The following is a 27,285-nucleotide window of genomic DNA, read 5'->3' as shown; positions in this document are numbered from 1 at the left end:
CCTGCCGCGCACGGGGCGCCGGCTGCCGCGCACGGGGCGCCGGTGCCGCTCTCTGCCCGGCTCCGCGGCGGCCGGCGGAGAGGGGCGGGCGCTCCTCGGGCACCGCTCCCCTGCCCGCCCGACACCGGGCTGCGGCGCGGCGGCACCCACGGCCCACGCCCGCGACCCTCCGCGCAGCCGGGCGGGACCCTCCGCGCAGCCGGCCCCCCCCGCCCCGGGCGCTACCCCCGCCCCCGGCCCGCCCCCGCGGCGGGGCTGGGGCAGGGGCAGCGGCAGGGTCCGGCCGCCGTCGGGGCCTGCCGGGGGGCGGCGGAGGGGGGGGGGGGCTGCGCGGAGGCGGTGCCGGCCGCCCGCCTGGGCCGGCCCTCGGCGGTGGGGGGGAGCGGCGGGAGCAGATATAGGCAGGGCCGCGGCGCAGAGGGGGAGGCGGTGGCGGGCAGCGGCGCGGAGCCGGGCGGGCGCCCCTTCCCCGCCGGCGGGCATCGGCCTGCCCTGAGCTGCTTCTGGGAGGGGAGCCGGCAGCGGGACCGCCGCCATGGGGTCCGGAGGCGGGCTGGGGCTGGCGGCGGTGCTGGCGGCCGCCGTGCTGTGCGGGCCCGGGGGGCTCGCCGGGCGCGTCCTCAGCGGTGAGTGCGCGGGGTCGGCGCCGGGGGCGGGCGGGCGGCGCGGGGCCGGATGGCGTCCGGCGTCGGTGCCGGGGCCGGTGTGGGAGCTCAGCGCTCAGGGGAGCAGGAACCACGGAGGGGAAGAGCTGGCGCCGAAGCCGCTCGTTAAATGACCCGCGTGTTGGGGGCGCGCCGCGAGAGCTGAGCTGGCCCGCCTCCGCCTCGGCGGCCACCGAGCAGCTGCCGCCGCGGCCCCGGCCTCTGGAAGCGTGCGCCGGCCGGCGGGGCCGAGCGGGGCTCACCGGCGCACCCGCGGGAGCGGGAAGCAGCTGTAGGCTTGGCTCGTCAGAGACGGAGAGCGAGGCTGTCCGACGCCTGCAGCACTCTCAAGTCCGCTCCTGCCAGCACGGCGTTGTCTTGCCCAGGCAGATTTTTAGACTCGATTGATTGCCTGCCTGCCTGCACAACGTAGCTCCGTTCTAATTGTTTGAAAAGATAGAGGCTGTACTTGCTACGAGGTCTTTCTGAGGAACAGCTCCCGCTGAGATTGGTTTGCGTCTATACAGGAATACTTTTTCTCCGCCTGTAAAATAGTTAGGAGGAAAAAGCAAACTTTTAAGAGCATGCAGAACAAATAGTTTTGTTATGCGTAGGTATAGCTACAACTCTCAAAACCGAGAGGAAGACAATACTTCAGAAATCTATATCTAACATTTGAGCTTAGGTTTAATTTAAGAGCTGTAGGATCACATTGTGTGTTTCCAGCAAGCAGGTGTATGCGCTCAGAAGCTGCTAAATTCAATGAAAAGGCTATTTTTAATTGCACTTTGGGTCAAACCCTCCAAGCTAAAGCTAACAGGCTCTTGGAGGCATGTTGTGTGCGCAAGCACATCCATACATTTGTCCTGGAACAAAGATTTACACACTTGACTGCACTTGTTAACAAGTTATGTGTGTAAATTTCAGTATGTGTGGGTGAGACCATGTCTCTTTACAAACTGATTCCAGAACAAGCAAATTATTTGTATGCAATTGTTGCAGAGGCTGTAATGGTAGCATGTCAAGGAAACTTTTTTGTAGGCTTTTTTTGTAGCAAACATTTAGTTGCTGAATTCAGATAATTTTCTTAGTTGCTGATGGAGTACAGTTACTGACCATTTTGGTGATGTCTTATTTGAAGAAAGTTCATATGCAGAACTGAGATGTGCTGTTGGGCTTTTGGTGAAACTATTATCTTCTAGGAAACAATAGCTAAGTAGCAGTACTTCCAACATTTTGAAAAAGCTTGCTTGCATGAAGTGTACCCTGAAATATTTCCTCTACCTCTGTTACAGTGTGAATTGTACAGTCCTATATATGATACAGCAAAGCTCTTAGTTTAACAATTTTTATGAATACTGTGTAACACTTGTTATTTTAAGGACTAGTGAAGATTACTCATCCACGAGGTGCATTTCGCATTAGTAGTCTTAGTGCAGGAGTCTCATGTGTGGCTGAGGAAACCCAGTCCCTTAATCTTTTAGCTGAAGCTTCTGCATTTAAGTGACACGTAGTAAAGTGAGTAAAGGTCCACCTTTTAAAACAATGTGCAATATGTGTATATTGCTTAGGCAAACTGTTCCTAGGTGCATGTAAGGCTTTGGGGTTTTGAAAGAATACAGGCTCTACCCCATATTTCCCTGAAGTGTTTCAAAGCTTGTGATGAATCTCGTGTCACTGTATTATGCAGCTGATACTTGGCTGGTAGAATACAGGAGAAGATCTGAAGCCACTTAGAGAAGGAACTATTTATGAAGTATCAAGTGTATTAGCTGAAGTTGTATTCATTAGATAAAGATCCTCTAGACAATAACAGACAAAGATATTTAGTATGCTTATGCCAGAATATTTTGATATACTGGCCGAGAACTTTTTTTTCCCCCTCAAGGACCACACCCCTATCCTGCCCCCTGCACATGGATAGGTCTAGAACTAGTAGTAGTTGGCCTTTTTTCAAACAAGAAGTAGTACTGTTGAATTATTGGGCAGTGTGTGCTGTCCACCTGACTTCCATCTAGCTTAGCTGTCTATCTTATACAAGAATCAACAGTTTGGACTTAAACAGGCTTACATTTAAAGTCATAAGTCTACATTTTAAACAGTCCTGTTTCTGAAAAATTGCTAATTTATCACTCATGATGCTCTGGAATAAATGGAAATCTCACTGCTCTCATTCCAACTAAGTTAAATATATGATCCCTATCACTCACATAGAAACTATTCCTGAACATGACTTGAGTGCTGGTTGGACCTTGTGGAAAGATTCCCATTTGCTGCAGTAAGTTTGCGGCAGATCTAGCAATAACTGCAAAATTGCAACCACTTTGTCCGCAGTGTCAAGAGGGCAGAGAAGGAAGGGTCTACCTTTTCAACATGCCATTTCCTTAGGTAAGGGTTTTCTGTTTCTTTTTCCAAGTATGTTAATTTTCCTATGGTAAAATGAAAATTATTATTTGCATCACACAGTTCATATTTATGTGTTATTTCTTTGTCATCTTTAATTTGGGAGTTGTTGAAGAGAAATAATACAAATGCTTTGTAATTTTTAGTGTAGCTAGATGGTTGTTTTGTGAGCAGTGCTCACAGCTCCAAATCAGAATATCTAGTGTTGCCAGAGAACTGATTCTTAAAGAAAAAAAATCAAAGCAGGCTTAGGAGAAACTGCTGAGTCTGCCTTGCTGTCCCATGACATCATGAAGAACATGAAGTGATGATAATGCAGTTTGCAAAGATGCAATTACTTTAAGTATCTATTGGGCAGGAGAGATGCAAGCTAATCTTATTACTAATCATTTAACAGCCTGTGTATTAATCATAGATGTTGTAGTTTAATGACTGCCATTTGCTGTCTTTTTGTATTTCTATGGCTTTTTAGATTTTGCTTTTAGCTATTGCTATGCATCAATAGCAGATTAAATACTGATTTGGTATTTTAAAGCAATATATATCTGTTGGTGTAAAAGTATTTGGATATATAAAACACTAAAGGAAGAAAAACATTTGGTGGGTCATGAAACAACAGGAGTTGGCCCTAAATTATAGGCTTACTTGCTTCAGATATCTTTAAGGATGTGGATATGTTCATTTGCACAGCTTATGACTGGTTTTGAGTTGATCATAAAATATTGTGAAATAAGACAATTAAAGAAGTATCTTCATTGGTAATGAATTGAATAGACATAACAAACCCTTTCTCAAAGGGCACAATTTAATTTAGTTCAATTGGCTTGGCCTGCTTATTACACCTGAGTTTTGTCTGTCAGACTTTAAGTAGTTCCTGTAGATGAAACCTTCTACTGGTTTTTTTTTTTCCTTTTTTTTTTTTGGACATGGACTATTAATTTTAAGCTACATTTGTAGCTCAGAATTTGAGAAAGTATAATTTGAAAAAGCACTGCCGGTCTCATCTGCAGGATATATATGCAACAGCTGTGTATTGAACACAACATTTTGTTGTGGATGCCCAGCATTTGGTTCCATACTAGAAAAGCTTTTAATGGACATGCATGCCCAGGTGGTACAAGATCTTTTTGTTCAGTTGTAGGTCTCAGTAATTACTAAAGCTGAGCCTTTGAGAACTGCGAGGGAAGTTGTGCACTAAAATCCCCTAAACTTCTTTATTAATTCCTCTCCTTATGTACCTATTCTGAGCAATGTCATCTTGGGGACAAATCAATGATCTAGGTTCTTAAAGTGAAATGAGGTGATGACTCTTGGATATAATACATGTTTCTAATAAACATGCCTTGCTCCTAACCAAGAAATTCCATAATACCCTTTGGAAAGACTCTTTATATTAGGTAAACTGCTATGAATCATGGATGAGAATACAGTTTTGATAACCTGAGATGTGTGATGGTGGATGAGTCCTTATATAGCAGGGTAGAAATACCAAAGTACTTAAATCAGTTTCAGGAATCAGACTTCTATGTTAGAGGCGATCCCCCTTGATCAACACTGTAAAGCTTACCTTGCCTATGGGGAACAGCTATGCAGGTTGGCCAGGCTGAGGGTCTGTTCAGGGGCTAAGGAAGGAGTGATGAAAAATTCTAGTGTTTTGTCTCAGGTGAGCATGCTACTTTTCCAGGAATACAACAATCTTGTTCAAAGGTAGAGTGTAGGGTTTAGGGTTTATTTCCGCGGGGCCCGGATGATAGACCACCGATATGATGATTAAAGTCGCCAATTTATTGAGCTTAGCTGATCATTTTTATACAATTCTCTAAGTTGTTTAGAAACTCTGATTGGTTGCTGCATGCAAGCATTTGGTGTCCATGCGCACAAGCATGAACGGTGATTGGTTACATCGGTACTGTCCACGCGCACAAACGTAAGATAAAGTTAGTTATACCTGCTCTGTACACGCGCATAAACACAGGACATAATTGGCTGTATTAATCAGAGCATGCAAGACTTGTCTTAGTCCAATTGGTTGAGATAAGCCCCTGAATTGAGGTTGTTTGTGCCAAGTTCCCTTTATCGTGGAATGTGCACCTGTGTTTTTCTAATTGGGATCTTTCTTCTTCTAGCTTCTTGTTTATTCTGTTCAAGGCCTTCTGGAATGCTCTTGTGACCATGAGCTACTTTTAGGCCCAATAACTAAGTTCCCTATAACTGAACCCTACAGTAGAGTAGAGGAAGGCATTGCAATTCTCAAACTCATGATTGCCAAGTCCCAGGACCCCACTTGGCAAATGGGTGCAAGAGAAAATACCTACCATGGAGGGAGCTATGATAGGAAACGTGGGACAGTATGGACGGTCTGCTTGTCTTTCACACAGCTTTTCTTGTTCCCAGTGAAACACGGCTGGTGCGCTGTCCCAGGGTAGCATCTAGGTGCAAAAAAGTCTCTTGTCTTGTTGGTCATGTTCTGTACCTTGACTTCTCTGTAGTTCAGCTCTGATCCTGTGTAGATCAAAATTTTTGATTATAACATATATGCAGGAAAACATGCTTTGGTTCATAAAGTGCTCTATGCAGCACTATTTTTTGAAACTAATTCTCATAATGACTTTCTCTTTGCAAATCTCTCATGGATCAGAAAAGAATGTATAGTAGTAATGTGAAATAAGTAAGATGAAGCAATGACTAGATAGCAATTTCTACACTGTAATCCCATACTTATACCTGTCAGTCACTAGTTGAAAAATAGAGTATCTTGCTAAAGCAGTCCCCACTCCCACCACTGACAGACAGTAGGACCTTTGCTTCCAAGCAGTCTTGAGAAATACTGAGTTCTAACTAGACAGTTGGTAAGGCTCTGACTAAATGTAGCCGCAGAATACAGCTAATCACTCTAGGCTCACTTTATAAGCAGTGAAGGAAAAAAAAAAATCAGTATTTTTAGAATGGGATTAATTTCATTTTAACATAGATCTTGAAAATACTGCAGATATACCCTAAAAATGCCTGTTTCTTTCAGTTGTTTATGCAGTGAGGTCAGTGAGCCAGCTCAGATATGGACAGGTACATTGTGAATAACTAAAGTTTGGTGAGATGAATCCCACTCTATATATCTCAAGTTTCTTCCCAAACAGGGTTGTATATATGTGATGTGAATGAACCAGTTATGCTTTACTTCCATTAGACTTTATTATAAAGGATAATTTACCCCAAGAGAAAAATATTCTAATTTATTTCTCCTCCCCTTAAAGGTCCCTTCTAGTTTTGCCTTGAGTGAACTGTCACTATTTCTAAGATCCCATGTGGATTGGCTTTTCCAAATTTTTTACTAGAAGGTGAATGAGAAAGGGTTGTGTGTTGCATTCTCTTTTAATTGTGGAACTACTGCAAAAAGATGGGCACTCTATTGCACTCTTGTACTGAGATGCATATAAGGTGTTCCATCCTAGGAAACTTTAAGTCCATAAACCAAGGAAATCAATATAATTTCACATCCATTTATATATAAATTTTGCTTAAATCTGTGGCAAACACAGGTATCTTGGTAACAAATCCATGAAAATACACTTACTTGGAAAAAAGCATTCAAATTTCACTGAAAGAGTAAGAGAATGGATGTTGCTTGCTCTGGATAATGATTGATGAAGAGTGTATCTTAATGACTAAAGATTCATGAATGATTTCCTTCTAAAGACAAAAATAGGAAATGAGCAATCAGCATAAACTCTCAGAAGTCTTAAATTTATGCCTGTGAGAAATCCTGTTGAGGGAGTCTACTGACATATATAAAATTAAGTATGTGTGAAAATGTTTTTTGGTTTGAGACAGTAGAATAAGATTATTCCCTCCCCCTCAGCTGGCACACATTATACTTAAGCCATTCAGACTCTACATTTTTTGTCAAGTCTATTCCACAACATGCTAACAACAACTTACTAGCTGCCATATTATGTCTGTCTTAAAAGTATCTGGCAAATCTGTTCTGGTCTTCACAGCTACCCAGAAAACTATTGATGAAGGGACGTAATTTGCCAGTCTTGCCGGTGTTTGTGTCAGTATTTATGCTTTTTTTTTATTAAACAGCTGAAATGGTGGAACACTCTTGGTGTGTCTTTAGGCTGTGATATATAAAACATTTTTTCTGTTAGTGTGTGTATAAGACTTTTCAGAAAAATGGAAACTATCAAGCAAAACCACTGCTAACAGCTTCAGCAGTAAGTGTTTTGTGGTGTGTTGTGTGGTTTTTGTTTGGGTTTTTTTTATGTCCTGGGTAAATAATCCACGTCCTGGAGCAAACTGTAGAAGTGTAGATCTTTCTAACACATCATGTTTCCTCTTATTTTATATATGGCTCAAATAGGTTCCACTGACATTTGGGTGTTATCATTGGCCTACCTGCTTGTGTCCATAGAATTGAATAGGGTTATTTATACCCATGAAGAGTGTTATACTCTGGGTAGTTTTGCTGTGGGTTTTTTTGTTTTGTTTGTTTTTTTTTTAACATAATTCATTGTTAGGGAAACTGTGATCCTGAGTATATATTGCAAAAGAAAATGTTTGTGCTCCATGTCCTATGCTCATGGTGACTTTTTTCTTATTGACAGTTGAGAAGATGCAGATTGTACCACACTGAAATGCAAGCCTAGCATCTCTGTGGATGCCAGTGCTAAGCGTCTAAGTGCATTGTCCTCATCATGTTTGGTGATGCCAAGGAGCCTGCATTGCTCACAGTGGCGATGTTGCTAGACTTCTCAAAGACAGACAAGGGAAAAATATAAGTCTGACAACAATCTCAGTTCCTTCTTAACATAGGAAAAGTGAAGACAACTTGCAATTTTTAGGGGGTTGTCTCAGCAACTATGTTGGCACTTTGCATGAACCCTTAGGACAGTGCAGGTGTGCACTGGCCCCTTATAGAAGCAAGTGGCTGTCTGCCATGATCAGCCCTGTGATATATACCCATAAAGTTCACGTGATCAGAGGAGAGGAAAACAGTTATTACAGGAAAAGCTAAATGGATCTCAGGCTTTAAATTTATGATGTGCTAGATATCTGAAAAAGAGCTGATGCCAAAAAGTAAGTATGTTTCACTTAGAAGAAAGGAAAACTGTCAGGACTTTAATGATCTGACCAGGGGGGAAAAAAAGAAGTACTTGGGAAATACTTTATAGATTTTTTTTTTTTGACACAGACATATGACTCAAATCAGTGACTAAAACTGTTTCATTAAAGTGGATATTTATTTTCTAGTTGAAGACACTTACCCTGTATTGATTTACATAATTGTAATCGTATGTTTTCTTGCAAGGGTAATTGTAGATGGTGAAGTGTTGATTACCTTCTAATGAGATTTAGACATCAACCTACTTCTTTACAGCTCCATTATCAGTGGCCTGAGATCCCTGCCATGTGTGTTATTTTCTTTGTGAAATCAGTCAATAATCCTATTGCTGTTTGAGGATGGCAGTCTTTTGTGCAGGCAGATATTCCAGTTCTCAGTACATCAAGAATGAGCCTGTGTCTGAAACACCACAACCCTGATTTTGAAAATCCAGACAAACTTGTAGTCTGCTCTGGGGAAGACAAATCCTCCCAGTGCTTTATTCAACACAATGACAAACTTATCTGTTTTGCAGGACAAGGAATCCTTGCTTGCATATTCCCAAGGCCTAGAACAGTGCAGGTTCTGAGGACATAAAGGCTTTAACAAACCTCCCACCAAATAATCTATTTAGATCAAGACTTGTCATCAGTGTTCATATGTATATTTTTTTAACCACCTACTTTACTAACCAGCTATCTTGCTGCAATATGCAGGGAAGCTATCAGATTTCATTTTAATTGTATTTGTATTCAGCCAGATGGCAAAATTCAGGTTTTAGTGATAAGCAGTATTCTTTAATACTCAAATCAGCACTTCCCAATGCTCTTTTACAAACAGACTGCCTCCTTCTTGATTGCTTGGTTTTGTAAAAGTGTAGCTATTGTGGGTCTACAGAGAACAGTTGTTATTCAGGAATAATCAAGTCAACTCCTTGTCCCCAAAAGTGCTTGGAAACACAATAGCATAACTAGTAAAGGCTGACGTGCAGGTGAAAACTCAATTTCAACAACAAATGAACTGAAAATCACTTCCCATGGCAAAAGAGAAAATAAAGAAGACAGGGACTGAACTGGGACAAATGCTTCTTGTGTAGCTTTGTATTCTGCATAACTACTAAATCTCTGTATGAATGGTATAATACAGTACTTTCTTTTTACTTACAACCTCCATTGTCCCCTGTTTACCCTTTCTGCAAGAGTTGCATTAACCCTAGAGATGGCTGTTTGGCTGATGTCTCAGGGCCTCTATCTTCATCTTTGCTAATTCACAAGATATGGGATGGTTAATGGCTAAAGATAGATTATCTGTCCTGTCTTTGAGAGAATAGAAGGAATTTGCTTTTTAGCTATCATTTTATATATGCTATCTAAAAGTCTGTAATTTTTACATGCTAATGCCTAAGAATTTAGCAAGAAAGGGACTCCATTATGACAAGTATCGTAAGAAGACTGGCTAATAGATGAGTTTTTTTGAGAGGTTGGGGCTGGCCACTATTAAGCCACCTTAGACACTGTCTACATGCTAATTACTATATGATAAGATGTATACAAACTGTCTGCCTGTAAACATATCTACCTGAAGTACAGCTACTTAATAGGCAAATGTGACCCTCAGTTATGATATATAAGCCCTTAAAAGGAACTTGGAACCTTTGAATTTTTTTCACAAAAGAAAAATCACTTTAGAGAAACTGTATTATGAGAATTAAGCATAACCCCTAAACCAGAAGAAGTATGAATTGGTAATGAATGTCTCTTCTCTCTGCAGACCTGGTTATTAGGAGGGTGGGAGGAAAAAGTACCTGTTAAGTTATGGAAGAGTTAGCTATGAAGGTATTACTACAATACAGGCTGGCATATAATCTGTATAGCAGTTTGTATTTGAATGGCAAATTTGTGAGCACGCGGAATTCCTTAAGCTGCTCAGGAGCATGAGCTGAGCAACAGCTGTGATTTGAATACTGACTCAACTAGAGAATGATGTGTCTTCAATATTACAAACTTTGGGAGAGAAGATGGTAATTTGCTTTTATCATAAATGAAGGCAGAACGTAATTATGAAAGCTTATCACAGTAGTATTTTTTAAAAAAAGTAGTATGAATCATCAAAAAACCAAATTAAATTCACTAGCTGGACACAAATATGATGCAGTAAAACATCAACAACAGTAACATAATATATCAAAACATGACCAGCAGCTGAACCCAATCAAGGGCAATTGACAGGACGTGTCAGCTTTGAATCAAAATGTGATTAGGAAAATTTAATACCTTTTAGCCTCTTACTGGCCACATTCTGAAGTGCATTACTGGGACTTGGCGTGGAGCACCCTGTGACACAGGGGCACGTGAAAACAAATTGTTCCCAGAGTCCTGCATGCTGGTTACAGAGCCCCTGAGGTCAATGTGCTCACACAAGCTCAAGACCAAGACTAGTCTTTAACACAAGCAGAGAAATATTACCTAGCCAGTGGAATATTTTGTTTAATTTATGTAGATTTCTGTCTTGCTATTATTTTGTGATCACTTTCCCTTAAGTCCTTGTGTCTTTATTTTGTTACTTTATTTTCAGAGGCCTCCACCAGCCTCATGCTGACCTCTGGGACTCTGATTAGTGTTAAATATTTCACGTTCCTTTGTACGAAATGTTCCTTTGTTTCTGCTGAATCTATTATCTTGGGAAGAAAAAAAGTCACAGTATGAAAACATAATGGACTGCAGGCTTTGTGCATTCCTTTGATCTTTCCTCACATATGCTATGCATGTGCAGCTGCCCTTCCCCACTAATCTAGGTGGATGCTAATGGTAGTGGACCCTGGACTGTAGGTTAGTTTGAGATGCAAGAGGAAGAGCAATGGGATTTACCAGTAGCGAGCTTATCTTCTACTTGACATCTTCAAAACCTCCAGCTGAGTCATATGTGTTATTCAAGATAACTTTTGCACCCCTCATGGCCTATGGGGGTATAGTTAGGACTGAGCCTGATGCTCTCAGGGTGAGTCTTTGAGCTGGGTACTTTTGTTTCTAAATGATATTTTGCTATAACTTCTGTCATGACAGACCTAAAGGAACTTAGTATTTCTGTTTAATTAAGCATCGTTTTTAAAACATAATGGAGATACAGTGGATTGAAATACCAGCTGAGAATTTGCTTTTTCTCCTTTTCTTGAAGGAGATTGGGTTTTTTGTCCTGCAGAATTATCTGCAGAAAATTTTTAACTACGTATCAAGTATTTCAACTAAAAGCTATCTTTGTTTTAATGTTAATGTCAAAACATTCTACTATGGAGCTGCTGTGTGACACCCAAAGATGAAAACTGGTCCATATGGATGGAAATGGTAACTAGCACTTCTTAGAACAAGTACTTGCTTTCTTCAGCTAATGGGGTGGTGAGACAAAGTGAGTGCAAGGGAATTTCAGTCAGTTCAGGTTCTCTGCAGTAGGCAACTAGAGCTGCTAAGGCTGAGGGAACAGGGCCAGAGCTATCTTGTATAGCTAGTGTACGGTACGGTAGAAAGAACAAACCTGGAGATGTTTCCATTAAGGAAACTGAGGAGACCTAATCTTGCAGTTTTGCAAGTGGGAAAAGAGAGAAGAACTGTCTTTGTCAGTTAGTTGTTGCTTCAACACAGCACTCTTCCCTCAACAGGCAAGAAAGCAGTTGTTGAGAACGTAAGGTGTTGTTGAGAATGTAAGGTGTGGGTTGAGTACACCAAGGCAAGTACATGTTTTGCCTATTGCTGTGCCTGCTTCTCACCAGAATCTGGGCTGTTCTGCTTTGGTGAGGGAAGTTGGGTCAAGGATTAAGAAGCTGATATACTCCATGAAAGGAAGGTTATAAGCACTCCACCTTCACATCTGCGGATAGCCAGGCAGGGTTGGTTGAAACCTTAACTTATCTGAGCATTTGTAAGGGAAAACAGTAAGAATGAGTTCTTAGATCTTATTAAATTAATTAGTTAGATCTTTGGTCTCATGCTGAAGGGAGGACTAAATACAATAATATGCTCTTCTTTTTTTCCTTTCTGGATGCCTTGTAATGAAACAATGTTTTCCTTCATGTTTTCTTTCATCTCTCAAGCAGCATGGGGCAGACTTTGTGGAAAGGTTGTAAAGGCCTAACTTGCCTATATTTATTCACATGACTTAGTATCTTAGCCTGATTCATTCCAATAGACTTGCTTACAAATCTAATTTCCAGTCAATTGTGACAGAAAAATTGGAATTCAATTTATACAGTTGAAATAGCAGATGTTGCTTTAGAATTAACGGTGGAGTCTTGCCTGCTGCCAAGATGTTAGAAGGTAAAATAGCCCATAGTTAATGTTTCCATGCTTATCTTGTCTGCTATAGAATGTGGTCCATTCTGTCATTTTTCACTGGTAAATTATTTCTGCTTTGTAGTTCAGAAATTAGTAGTGAGAGAAAGCTGTAAAAAATGAAGCTCGAAAACTTGACATATCAGCGTGTTCCAAGAAGAGCACTAAAACATTGACTGATTTGCCAGCTATTAAGGCACAACTGCAGATTTGCATTAACACATTGAACTAACTCTGCTACAGCAGATAAAAGTCCCCTTCAAAAGAAGAAAGAAAAGATTCAGAGAAGGTCATTGCCTAAACACAGGGACTAAATTAACTAGGAAAAAAAATTTCACAGCTTCTTCCAGGAAGCTTACTACTCTGCATCACATACTTCATTCACACCGGGTGGGTCTTAATGACAAATATTTCTTGGTTTCTTGCTGTTTTCTCTGTTGTTTTCTAGAGGTATAATCTTGCACAAATGATCAGCCTGTAAGGAGGAAATTATTTCTTTTGCCACAGGTGTAGAGAGCAACAAACGAAAGAAGTAATTTAGGAGTTGGATTGTACACAAATTTTCACTTGTTCAGTTCTTTCACTTTATAATGCTTGATTTTAGAGTTATTTAACCCTGCAGAAACCTCTGCATTAGCAATGGTATCCTCAAAAATGATTCAGATCAGTTTAGGGGAAGAAAAAAAAAGTTTGCACACAAAGTTTCAAGATTTTAACTAACTAACCGTTTCGGATAAACCCTTGGGTACAGCTTGGGCCTTCACATCCGTATTCTGGGTAGATCCAAGAGGGCTTCCTGCTCCAACTGCACAACAACAGCAAGCTGTTACTGGACACCTATTAGGGACTGCAGTGGCACCCATTAAGCAACTCTGCTGTCACTGTGCATCACAAGTGCCTGTCCTTCTCCTCCCTGCTCTGTACAGTCCCACCTAGTTTCCTCAGCTTGGTGTGGGTAATGGAGCTGTGCCTTCACACCGATACAACTTCTGCATTGGACCAGTGTACAGCACAACTTGGGGCTTATGGATGTGAACCTTATAGCAGCTCAGATACAGTACATGCCATTTGGCAATGTGAGTGTCTGTGCAGCTGCTGACTGGGAGATAAGTACCCTGAAGAAGCTTGGTCTGTTAGCCAGCAAGGACCCGGTTGTCCTGGCGGAGAGGTAATTTGATTCAGGTTTTGGGAGAGTCACGGAAGAGCAGAGACTGTGTGTGAGAACAGAGAGTGAGGGGGGCACTTCAGCCACCCGAGAAACACACAGGGAAGGGGAGCTGATGTCTTTGTTATGGATGGAAAGCTAGCTATTTTCCCATGAAAGGGAGGCACAGCACAAGAATTGAGATCAGTAGTGGCAAGCCCACTCATCTCAGTGGATTGAACGTTCCTGCATAACTGAAATCATGGCAGGGATATTTTGATAACTGAATTTGCTCATAACTTACTGCTTGGTGTCATGGAGGACTATGTGCACAGAATGAAAGGAATCATGAGTTTATTTCTAAAAATTGTCTGGGATATAAAAAGAACAAGACAATGGATAAAGCATTCTCCATAAATCTGCATATTCATCTTGAATTAATGCTAATCCAATCTTTAGTTACAGGGACAGGTTTGGTCCCTTTTCCTTGTAAATGATTAGTGTCCTGCATAATTCAGTGCTAGCCTTTGGATGTTTGCACTGTTATGTATATATGTGTACTCTGGCAATAAGCCATTGTCACTCACCCAGTGGTGAGGATCAAAATGTTGATCAGCTCCTCCTTCACTGTGCACTCTGTCCTGTCAATGAGACAGAGCTCCTGGGGAAAATAAAAAGGTGATGATCATGTTAAAAAAATGTGAATTGCAGTGTTATAGATTAAGGGAATGAGCTCTGATTTCACATGAAGCTTTCATTCTTGCAGTTCCCACTTTTGAGCATTTAGAGTTATCACTTTGTTACTTTAACAGTGGTATTTTTTTCTTTTTGTTCAAAGAAGTCTTATGAAGAAACCTATTATTTTATATGCATCTCTAACAAAGGGTTTGCCCCTTGATTATTCAGCACCATTGCTCAGCTAGGACTATGGCTCTTACTACATTCATTGATAGCAAGGCTCTTAACCTATATGAGTAAAGGGAAGTGGCAGGAAAGGAATTTGGGCACACACAATATTGTCAGGACGTTATCAGAGAAAGTCCAAATAGGTGCTCTCTTCCTGATCTCAGAGCCTGGCTTTTTCCATGGATATATGTGGCACAAGCTTGTCCTTACATTAGGTTATTCTTGTTCCTGGATTATTTTGGCAGATTGCTGATAAACAAGGGACTTTTCAGAAGTGTGTCTGCCAAGCCAAAGTAAGAATGAGACCGCAAAGATGCTTCTCTTACTGACAGTCCTTCTCCCAGATGAACTTTAATAGGATATCATAAAGAAAAGGTTTCAGAGATTTATTTTTGAGAAAGATTACAGGAATTGTAGGAAACACTAGAAAACTAAACATAGTTTATCCCCCCTGCCCCTATAATTTAGCTTTCCACAATAGAAAAGATCCCCAAAATAAAAGTTTCTTTAGCTAAAAGTCATGAGGTGATCCTGTTTTTATGTTCCTATATTCATGCAGCTTTGATACAGTCTGCTTATTGTCTGCAAATTCTTGAAACTATGTTCTGTGCAAATGTAGAGAAGTCTTCAGTCAGCTCTTGTGCTGTATGCAATCTAATATAAGTATGCTACTTGTCATTAAATACAAAAATGAAGCAACACTGAATAAAGAAGAATTAACTTTATTGTACCTTTTAGGCTTTTTTGAGTCGTGTATCTGGGTTTGCTTAGGAGTGAGAGTAAATATAAGATTTCCAAATGCAAAACTGACATGGTACAATAAAATACTGTCCTTGCCAAATTTTCCAGTAAAATGATAAAATTTGTTGATTTCTAAACAATCTAGATAATGTCTGTTAGTTCTTATTACTTTGGTATCCTCTAGTAATTCTTAGTTAGCAAAATAACTCTCCTACTTTTCTTCTCCAATGATAATTTTCCATACTGAAAAAAATTGATTTTTTTTAAAAGAGGTGGTTAGCTTACTTCCTTATATTTAGAAACCTTCTCCTGTCCCCAAATAAACATACTGAGTTCAGCTGCAGCTGATGAGTTTGTTCATTCCACACCTTGCATATGTTGAATAAACTCAAGAGAATCTCACTAGTTGAAGATGATGATAATTTTCCTTTTTATGAAAAAAGGTATGCGTCTTTCTCAGTCAAAGAACTGGAAGGAATAAACATTATTTCTTCATTTGGCCTTTGATTCCTTCCACAGATGTAACTCTGAAGGGCAAGGGAAAACCAGTGTAAGTGCAGTAGATCTAGTGCTTTTTGAAAGCATCACAAGGCTTCTTTGTGGTATCTTGATAGTGTTGTGATATCTACTACTATCTGGAGTTTCTGTTGGCTGTGTTAAGCAATGTTAAGAGTGTGGCCAGCTCCTCCAGCACCTCCAGTCCCAGGACTCTCTCCTGCCTGGCCGCTGGTGCCCATCCTGGTTCCCAGGGCCTCTGTCTGAGCTGAGGGATGTGGCTGCTGCTTTCCCCTTTGCTGGTTCAACCAGTAGCAAAGTTGAGCAGATATCTCAGTGCCACACAGACAGGACACTGACATGGCTATCACACAGATTGCTGCAGGCAAGGTGCTGTCTTCAGCAGCACCAGAGTGCAGGACCTACATAAACATAGGCAGCCAAGTCCCCTCCTCCTCCTCAGCTGGCAGAGATAGAAGGTCACTAGGGAAGGCACACATGCAGAGGCACACACACCTGTTTTACAGGCGACTGGCCCCTTTTATGCCCCTTTCTGTCTATTCCCCCTTTGCTCCTCCCCATTCCTTAACCGTGCATGGTCCCTCATCAGATTGCATAGGCCCACCAACTCCCCCAAGATGCTCATCAGGTTGCAAAATCCTATTTGCCTGCGTTATCTAGATAGCCCACCAATTAGTGTGCCTAATGAGGTGGGGTTTTTTCATGTTTTTCTCCATTATGTTTTCCTGCTGTGTTTGTGTCTATTTCATTCCTTTTCTTATTATTCCTTTTTGCACTGAAAAAGTCGTCAACCAGATACCCTTGAAGGGGCAGACACTCTCCTTCCACATACCCTTACAGGTGGTACTTAGACACATTATAGCAAAGAGTAGCTATGAGGTCCTTGTGAATACAGCCTCTCAAGTCTAGATAGCAGAATCAAGAAACTGTTAACTGCTTCTTGCCACTAAAATCGAGAATTTAAAACATTTGTTTCTCATCAAATAGCTTTGATTACAAAATAAAAGTGGAGTTGGTCCATTAGTATGAAATAGTTCAGAAAATACCCTCCAAACATCCTGGCTTTAACAGAGGGGCCTGATGGTACAGTCATTAAAGTAGAGAATATTTTTCTAGAAGTTAGTGGGAATCATCAGTGCCTTGGAGACTTTCACAGGCCTTGGGAAGAAAGCCATAGATTCCCATGAACTGTATGATGTTTGCAATCCAAATTAAAGCTAAGATTTTCAGCAGTGTCAGTGTATTGCCATGAGTCCTTTCAGATAAGGGCACAAGAAAAAAACCTACTGTCTGTCTTCATCCACTGTAGGCATTCTGTGCTTTTTTTTTTTTTTAGTTGTGATATTTGTTACTATGTTCTAAACACTCTCGTATTTATATTTTTCAGGTCAAAAGGTGTGCTATGGTGACTTCAAGCGTTCTTGTTACAAGTTAGCTTATTTCCAGGACTTGTCTAGACGCGTGGGCTTTCAGGAGGCCCGTCAAGCTTGTGAAATTGATGGTGGGGCTTTACTGAGCTTGGAAAGTGAAGCTGAGCAGCAGCTAATAGAAAACATGTTACAAAACCTCACTAAATCAGGCTCTGGGATTTCTGATGGTGATTTCTGGATTGGGTTGTGGAGAAGTGGTGACGGACTAGCCACCTCAAGTGCTTGCCCTGACCTCTACCAGTGGGCTGATGGAAGTATTTCACCATTCAGGTAAGTCTGTAAAACTGCTTATTGAGAAGGTTTCATGGAAAGAAATGGAGAGTGAAATGCCTGGCAAGTTAGGTCTTCTAGAAAGAAGCTTGAAGACTTGCTGCCTCATGAGGTTAGTAGCTTCCCTCCTTAACATCTCCAGCTAAAGGGGAGATGGCAACCAGGGGTTTGAATTTGTAGCTGTAAAAGCATGGCATAGCATGGCTTCAGCCCACAGTTTTCTTTCCTCCCATCTCAGGAGTTTGCCTCTGTATGGCTTTTGGAGTTTTTTCTGCCACACACACAGTCTTTAAGATATGGTCTGAAAGCAGGCAGACAAGTTCTGCAAGACTCTGGCTGCCTCAAATCAGGGAGCCAGCCACTAAGTAAATTAATGCATGTTACTTAGTGTAAATTATTCTGTTTCTACCCTGTCTTTTGAAAAGCCTTTAATTTCCTGATTAAGCCAAAGACCAGAGTAGCAGCAGGACAAAGGGGCAGGTAAGAGTCAGATAGGAAGGAAAACAAACAGGTAGCAGAGCAGTAGGGTGTTATTTCTGCAGAGGTGCTTTGATTGGTCAAAATCTTTTTTAAGATGCAGAGATGTGGAGCCCAGGCCCTAAAGTCCTTTCACAGAGGAGTTGTGGGAAATGCAGCATAGCTTTGAAGAGGATGGGGCCACTGGGGTTGACACGTCTTCATTGATGTAAACTCCTTTTCTTGGCATCCTGATGAACCTTATCTTCAAAATTTGAAAGTTTGTCTTTATGTGTACTACTAGAAATTGGTATACAGATGAGCCTTCCTGTGGAAGTGAAGCCTGTGTTGTGATGTATCATCAGCCGACTGCAAACCCTGGCCTGGGAGGGCCATACCTTTATCAATGGAATGATGATAGATGCAACATGAAGCACAATTTTATCTGCAAGTATGGCCCAGGTAGGTGAAACTAGTTATATTTCACAGGTGACACTTGCTTAGAAAAATAATTGCTTCTTGTTTTGTGAGGGAATCTGCAAATGTCTTGTGGCCTGCTGTACTGACTCCTTTGTGTGAGTGCCTGAGCTGACGTTAGCAGGGGATATAATATAGCAAATCTAGTGATAATTTAAACCTATCTGTATTCAATAAGAATGTTTTCAAGGTTAGCTTCACTATCGTGCATTCCCAGCTTTACTTTGATTTAACTCATTCACTAGTTATTTTATTTTCCACAAAGTGTTTTAAGTGGCCATTTGCTACTTTCCTTGCTTGCTACCAAGTAGAATGACCAAGATATCTCTTGGTCCTACTGTAAAAAAAAAAAAAAAAAAAAAAAAAAAAAAATAATTACACTGTCCTTGTAGTTGCAGACCTCTGCCATTTTATACCAACTTAAGTGTGATGGCTGTTTCAAAAATTTTGGCTTAAGGAATGAGGTCTAGAACAGCAGGAAGAAAATTCTGCATTCATGCCTGTAGATTTATAGATATGAAAAGCAGATGCACACTAGTTCAGATGGTGACAGAAAAAGCCAGATCTTAGACAATTTGGCTGTACTTCCAGACATGACATAGGTTCTGTATATGTCAGTAGAGGAAACATGAACTATAAACTAGAACTTTGTGCAAACAGAAAAAGGAGGTGAAAAGTAAACTTTCAAGTTGAGCCTGTAGCAGTTTCTACTTTTGGTGGTACTTACAGTAAAAGAAAACATATTTTTCAACAGGATTATGCAAGTATTTTCAAATAATTTATGGTGTGTCTGCTTTTCAAAAACTAAGCTGAAAGTCAGAATGCATATCAAATTCTACTCTTAGCAGCTATTTGATTTACCTAATTCTGCAGTTTCCTACCTGCTTTATGCTCATGATCTAGCAATAATCACAGTCTTTCTACAGATCCATCTGTCTGTAGAGATTCAGGCTATCTTCTTCCTCTGGTTTTGGTGGATATATAGCTTTCTCCCTGTCTAATATCTTAATGAGGATATTAATGGCAATTAATATTGCAAGCAAGTATTATATACTTGGAAGGCTTGATATACCCACACATTTTACCCTCCCCCCCCGGCCTCCAAATCTGTTCCTGCTTCTAAAATTATTAGTGACTATCACTATCTTATGGTTCTCAGTTATCATCTTGGTCACAGAGGCAGTTCAAGGAATGTGTACAATTTTATTACTTTTACAACTGATCACAGTTATTTTGAAATGAGAACACAATAAAAATTTTTTAAGTTGTAAAATAACAACATTTTTTGTCAGAAAATACAGGTTTGATTAAAAGGGCTCAGTTTCAAGTATATTTCATAACTTTAAAACCAAACAAATTTAAGTGAAATAATTATTCTGTAATAGTGAACTACTTACCATTCTAGTTGAGATGTGATAAAGAGTTGATTTTTCCCTATTGCTTTCACCATCTGAAAAAATGCCGGGTATTTTGGATTGGCAGAAAACAAAGTGATAACAGTAACAATGAAAATGAATTCATATTTCTTTCACTATGTAGAAATAGATTACTGGTGTATAATGAGGCATATAATAAGGCAAACAATATATAAGTAGATTATTATTAGGACTGACGTTGTCATGAAGCTAAATACAGTACTACTGAATTGTATCTATTTATTTTGCAAGCTGTTGGAATTGTGCTCTTTAGCAAAACAGACTATTCTTCAGAAATATGTTTTTCTATCACATGGAGAAGAGGAGTAGATACGTAAATGTATATAAATAGGTATATGACATTTCTTTCACTGCCTGAAGAAAGTACCACAGTGTTTGTAAGAAAATTACATTTGCTATATAAAATCTAGTGAGACTTAGAAATGTCCTTCCTCCCCCACCCCAAATCACTGTAATAGCTTCAACATCAGCCATTTGCAATACAAAATGCATCCATTTTACCGGGAGTATTAAAGTGCCACATGCATATTGAATCTTACTTTATCTGAGTATATTGTTTTTCACAACTTTCCTGTCTGTTTTGAGTATATGGTGTATGATACCAGTCACAGACCAAAACACATAGGTTTGTAGGTGACCATGATGAAGTTGTATCTAATTGTATCAGCGGCAAGTTCAGGGCAGTGAACTTATTAAGCAGTCTTACTCAAGCAGCAGCTACGTTTCTGGTAGTCACTTCCATTTTTCTAAGCCCTTTTTATAGTACCTCCCTTGACAGTATTTACTGTTGCAGTCTTCAGTCTGGCTTTAGATCATATTGATCATTCAGCGATCTTAAATTTAATTATAGGTTGGTAATTGCAACCACATTTAGTTCTTGTCCAGCTCCTGTAGGTTTGATTATGCAATCAAATGAAAAACTCATCTCCTCTTCTGCTGTCTAGAGCCAGCAACTCAGTTCTTGTGGTATTTTGATATCTTTGTATATGGCTAAACGTAGCCAGTTTTTACCAGAGTAGATGAAATAATTGCCTTTGTTCTAGTAGGCTTTATTGCTTCTTTGATTTCTCCCAGCATTTTGTGTGTATCAGGACACTCAGAACTGCAGGCTCATAGCACTATTATGTTAATATAATCTTACGATAAAGGAATGGTATTCAACCAATCATGCAGATTCCACTCCTATGCCCAATATGAGGTAATTAATTCTGTAATCTTTGTAAACTTTTAGTTGTAACAATAGCCATAAGTAAACTTGCAAGCGTCTGCAATAGAGCTCAAAAGCTCAAAGCCATGAATTGGTTCTCCAGTTTCTGATGTGTTACAATATGACACTATCATTCCTCTTTTAGTGATTTCACTTGCTTATGTGATGTATCACTGCCCATGATTTGTATTTTGGGGCTGCCTGATGCAAAACCAAACTACATGAAGCTGACATCTAAAGTCATAAACTTGTGCTTCATAGCCAATATTCTGTAAGCATTAATTTAAAAATGCAAATAAGATTTAAGTATTAATCAAGAACACTTATATTGTTTTAGGATCATCTGCACAAATGAAACTTTGAATATGTTAGGAGTTTTATTCAGCACAAGAAATTAAGGGATTCAGTGATTTAGCCAGTAACGTAGCAGAGGCCACCAAGAATTGGAACTAGAATAAACTATAGCCCTTTTCTAAGGAGCAAAAAAGTATGAACTAGAAGTGATTTGACACTAGTCTTTGGTAATAAGATTAAATGCTGAATAATTAAGCAATTATTGTTTTGGAGAATGTTTCTGTGATACTGCATGTGAAATAATGAAAACATCTGTTTTATTACACACATTTTTCATTCTTCAACAATCAATTTCAAATATTGATTTAACAGATAATGTCTTAGAAAAAGAATTAGGAGACAGAGCAGAGCCAGATTACGGTAAGAAATTTTGAAACATTAAATTGAGTTGCAATGGTAAATACATAATTATAAGGATAGCTTACAAGAACCTTCAAAATTACTCAAGTTTAACAGGCATAGTTTAGAATTGGAACATAAGAAAAATCAATCCTTTAGAGAGCAATAGCTACAAATATATGGCTGTTGTTCAGAATAGCAGTGCTCATAATTCTTGTTCCAGATGTAATCCAAATTTTGCAATAAAATCCTGTTTGTTTTTATATCCAGCAGTTTAATCAATCCTGAAAATGTTCATCTTTCCAATATAAATTAAGATGTAATTACTATTAATTTAACAACATAACAGCCATATTTTTTACTCACTGTTTTCCTAAAATGTCTGATATCCTTTTCAGATATTTTTCCAACAGTGCCAGCAGGAAATCCTTATGACACAAGCAAACCAGAAGATCAGTATCATGTTATTGCTACTGAAACAGGTAATGTGTTCATATGAATTTAGTGTTCTGGTACAAATATTAACAGTGTATTCAGTTAAATTAATCTTTAACAATTTCCATCCTTGTCAATGGGAGGAAGCAGTCTGTTTCCCCAGGAAGTACCCTGAAAGCATATACTTTTGAATAACATTTCAAGAGTTTTAGTCAGTCCACTTTGTACCTGCAGAAACAAATTATTTCCATGTCTACCCAAACTTTTATCCAAATCTACAGTTTAGCATTCCTTGAAATCTGCACTGTTGTCTCTGGCCCTGGTGAGTCTCAGTAAGCACTTTGCCGTAGCTCCCTGTCATGTTTTAACCCCAGCCAACAACTAAGCACCACGCAGCCGGTCACTCACTCCCCCCCCACCCAGTGGGATGGGGGAGAAAATTGCGAAAAGAAATAAAGCTCGTGGGTTGGGATAAGAACTGTTTAATAGAACAGAAAAGAAGAAACTAATAATGATAATGATAACACTAATAAAATGACAACAATAGTAATAAAAGGGTTGGAATGTACAAATGATGCGCAGGGCAATTGGTCACCACCTGCAGATTGACACCCAGCCAGTCCCCGAGTGGTGATCCCCCACCTCCCAGTTCCTATACTGGATGGGACGTCCCATGGTATGGAATACACCGTTGGCCAGTTTGGGTCAGATGCCCTGGTTGTGTCCTGTGCCAACTTCTTGTGCCCCTCCAGCTTTCTCGCTGGCTGGGCATGAGAAGCTGAAAAATCCTTGACTTTAGTCTAAACACTACTTAGCAACAACTGAAAACATCAGTGTTATCAACATTCTTCACATACTGAACTCAAAACATAACACCGTACCAGCTACTAGGAAGACAATTAACTCTATCCCAGGTGAAACCAGGACACTTCCCCAAGTACCCCGTGTTTTAAGAAACTCCACATGCTAGGAAGAATTAAATGCTTTGCTGAAATTTCTAGCAGAGATAACACTTGATATTTTGAAAACAGGTACCTACTGCCTAGGAGCTTGCTGTAATGATCCTAGCTACTTCATTTAAGCAATTTGTCATGAATGGAGTCCTGAGGTTCATGAAGAGTTGTAGCATGGCCGTAATTCAAGGAATTGAACATCTCTAAGGAGCAACTCAGGGTTTTAAGGATTACACCATGGGGTTATGGAAAGCTGGTGCTCCATTTCCATGCTGATTGGCTGGATTTGAGCCAGTTTCCCAACTGATGTTCCTGTTGTTTGTAAATCCAGAGGAATGGATATACTGATAAACTGTATTTTGAAATCAATAAAACTATTTATACAAACCATGCAAAGACTTTCCATCTAAAACTCACAGAAACCCAACCTGAACATTCACATTTATTCCTGCTAGTGAAAATATGTTCAAAAGAGGACAAGGGGAAAAAGTCTCCATGATTTGTACGTTAAATGTATACTGTTATAATAGATAGGCATATAGTTACTGAAAAACAGTCAGACCCTTCTGGAAGTTGTAGACCCCATCCTCTATTGTAGGCAGATAATAGAGTCCAAGCTTGTACCATTTCCCACTCCTTTTGTCCAGGGACCTGCAGAGGAGCACCTTTAGCACTCTCCTGATTAGTCAAGGAGAGTGTACATTCGTCTAAGAGGAATGGGGAGACAAGAGCAGGGTTTGTTCCTGTTGTAGTCCTGCATGGGTGAGAAACCAACATGCAAGGGCAGCTGAGTAGACAGGTTGTATGGATTGTAAAAATAATAGGCTGTGAAATGTACTCTGTTAAAATACTTGAATTTTCAGTTACAAAATTGGAAACCTTGCGTTGATGCATATAGAAAATTTCAGAATTTAATTCCTTAAGATATGTTTTGCACATCACCAGAAAAGTACTATTTTATTCTTGATATTGCTGAGTTAACTTTTTGGAGCTCTTCCTATAGAAAGAATGGATAAATGTTCTTTTATGTAAATTAATGTATTTCTAATATTTTACTCCAGATTCTTACTCACATGGTTAAGAGAGTTTCAACATGGGAGTTGTTAATGAGAACTTTTGTCTTGTAGGTATAATTCCAAATCTAATTTATGTCGTAATACCCACTATACCACTGCTGCTGCTGATACTGGTGGCTTTTGGGACTTGCTGTTTCCAGATGCTTCATAAAAGGTAAAATATACTAATGCAGAATGGTCTTATAATGCAGAATTCATATTTCCATTGCCAAGCTATTGATACTGAAAGACTTCTTACATCTGTCCCCAAATATGCAAATAAGCTTTTTTTTCATCTATTAAAATCTAAGTAGTTTACAGCTGTTACAGCTGAACATTCACCTTCAGGCTTTTCCACAACATGCTGAAAGAGTTCCAGGTCTTTCAAAATATATTGCCGTTAGAACTTCATCTGTTTATGAAGAAGATATCTTTGCTGACCATTTGATAGGCTGAGCTACTGTCAGAACTTTTTCTTTACCTCTTCCATCATGATTACCACCTATACAGCATCTGGGCTATGGGAAATAATAGTGGGGTCCTCACTGTTACAGGGTGAACTCAAGGACTCACCTCACTTTCTGACCAAAAGTGCAATTTGTTCAAAGGATAAACCTAAGGGGCCAGCAGCTGTTTAATGCAGTTTCAGTGTGCATACCATATGAGCAACAGATGGACCACTGGAGCAGACAAATTGAACACAAAAAGCAAACATGTTTTGAGCCACATGCCAGTGCAACTCCTTTGTACATCATGTATCTGCCAAAGAAGATGCATAAAGTAAATAGATATGTGTACATAGGTGTAGTATCAAACAGATGTATTATTATGCAAATAGGAAACATTTCAGCCTATAAAACAGGATATGTTTTGAGCCATGCTTTAAAATTCTTTGGACTTTTTATCTCCCTCAAAATATGATATACCAAGATATGACAACATATAATACTTTTTTAACTAATCTTTCTGAAACTTTCCAGGATACTTTTCATACTGCAGCTTTTTTTCAGGAAGTGTTCTCAAGTTAAGGTAACCCAGAATAAACAGATTCACAAGCTGTTATCCCTCTTGAAGAGCAGGAATACTAGTAAGGAATATGATATCATTGTTTTAGGAAATTAGAAAAAAAAATATCCTCCTTACTTTTAGTCTTTATTTTTTCTTTGTGTTTTTTATTTAGCATTTTCTGCTAATAGTTGAAATATCTTGTATCAAGTGAGAAAACACTCCAAATGTCAAGTCTGCTTATGTCTGTATGAGTAAGTGTATGGTGATCTTCGCAGCACTCCTTAGTAATATGTCTCATTGAAACAAGTAATCATAAAGAAACAATATTATAAGCATCATAAACTAAATTGTGTCTTTATTTTATGCACTTTCCTATAAAGAAAAGGAAAATGTGCACTTTACAATGTGTCTTATGGCAGGCAAGTTCATGCTTGTGAAAGGTATCCAAATCTCAGTGCTGGGGCTGTAGAAGTTTGTAAACTCAAAGCAAAAAGACTAATACAGGGATCATATGTATAACAATGGCAATTATATAAGTAATCTAAATCTGGAACCCTTATTACAATGGACCTGGATTTCTTGGTAAGCATGACATACGTGTTCATACCTTTTCTGGCAGGTCTTTCTCTCTCCAGAAAAGGTTCAGCTCTTGAATACTCCTGGGAAAACAATGAGAGATTCATGGCCCACTGAAATCAATAGAAATAGTAGTATTGACTTCAGTGGGCTTTGATCAGGCCTTTGATGCTATAGCAGTTCATCCAGAAGTAATTCATCTGAACTTCCAAGACTTAAATATTGCACGACACAGGTATTGGAAATTTGGCTTGGAAGACTGTGCTTTTTCTGTTAGCGGATTATTTTGGTAGATTAAATGACACAAAAATAAGGGAGAAAATGGATTTGAATCAAAACAGATGTTTTTTTGAGGATGTTCATTTTGGGTTGCACCAAAGCTTTTAATTAAAGAAAATAAAACAAATTTTCTTTAAAATTCATTTAAGTCAAAAGAGGATATTCTGGTATCACCAAAAAAGAAGTATTTTCTTTTTTATCGGTTGAAACAGAACTCTGTTTTTAAAAAGAATTTCCTCATCTATTTTCAGTTATATATCCACATGCCTTGCGAATCATTTTGGTTCATCACAAATATGCAGTTCTTGGGCAAAAAGAAAATCAAAAAAAGAGGCAGCCACTTGAACTGATCAGCTGGACACTGTAGAGCTTTAGGAAAGGGGCTATGTCCTGCTGGGCACGGAGGGATCCCCAGTTTCCCAAATGAACCTGACTTCTCATTCTTTTTTAGGCTTCCACAACATGGTGACCTTTCCTCTGAAAGCCACAATCCATGGCCAACCAGGACATGCCTAGCTTGAAAGGTCATGACTAATTTTGCCTGGCGTTGGGCTCTTAAAGGGTAGTAATAAGGCAAAGCAAAACATCTTCCCTGTAGCTAGTAGAAATGATCAGCTCATTCATGCTTAGATGCTCTCCCTTTCATTTCTTCCAGGGAAGCAAGGAGAAACTGCTTCAAAGACCCATCTCCATTATCATCTGAATGCCTTGCAGAAAGTTTAAATTCCAACCTGGTATATTTCTAAGTTTCTATGATTGCATTTGATGGTCAAAACAGCAATGTGCTCAAGCTATTTATTGCATCTTCTTTACCTTTCTTACTAAAACCTATTTCCTGAACCAGATGTATAGCTGTTGAAAATCAGCATCAGTTCTCTGAAGAGAAGCTTATTTTATACAGCTAAAATTCTGATCCAGAGTATTTAGAAATTGTTCCTGACGTGTGGCAAGGACTCATTCAAAGCATTTCATTATTAATTTACAAAATATGCCTGATTTTGCTGTATTAATCTGGAAGGAAGTAGTGAATCAGTTTCTTAAGGAAAGAAGTGCTGAAGCTACTTGATTCATTGCAATTGCTTTGTTTATAGCATTGTGGCCTGATCTAAAGTCCGCTGAAACCAATGGGAGTCTTTTCAATTACTCCAATGGGCTCAGGTACATAATGCATTACTTTGTAGGACTTCAGAGGTAAGTCTGGAGGGACTAAAAACTACGTACCATCCAGCTCCC

At 39.6% G+C, this 27,285-nt stretch overlaps 1 protein-coding gene across 3 annotated transcripts in view; it reads left to right on the top strand.

Annotated features, from left to right (window-relative positions):
* The first annotated feature begins 396 nt into the window (after positions 1 to 396).
* Positions 397 to 27,285, top strand: part of CHODL (chondrolectin) — a 31,759-nt gene continuing 4,870 nt past the window's right edge. Inside the window, exons 1-7 of one of the 3 annotated variants that reach the window (XM_075033911.1) lie at positions 397 to 626; positions 17,165 to 17,477; positions 18,238 to 18,395; positions 21,720 to 21,767; positions 22,145 to 22,228; positions 24,262 to 24,364; positions 26,708 to 26,786. In XM_075033911.1, the coding sequence (XP_074890012.1) occupies positions 536 to 626; positions 17,165 to 17,477; positions 18,238 to 18,395; positions 21,720 to 21,767; positions 22,145 to 22,228; positions 24,262 to 24,364; positions 26,708 to 26,786 (876 nt within the window). In that variant the 5' untranslated portion in view covers positions 397 to 535. The remainder of the gene's footprint in view (positions 627 to 17,164; positions 17,478 to 18,237; positions 18,396 to 21,719; positions 21,768 to 22,144; positions 22,229 to 24,261; positions 24,365 to 26,707; positions 26,787 to 27,285) is intronic. The other 2 variants (XM_075033910.1, XM_075033914.1) reach the window with 2 other exon arrangements.

Source organism: Buteo buteo, chromosome 8 (genome assembly GCF_964188355.1).
Source record: "Buteo buteo chromosome 8, bButBut1.hap1.1, whole genome shotgun sequence".
NCBI classification, from domain to species: Eukaryota; Metazoa; Chordata; class Aves; order Accipitriformes; family Accipitridae; genus Buteo; species Buteo buteo.
This window is presented reverse-complemented; position numbering and strand designations above follow the sequence as displayed.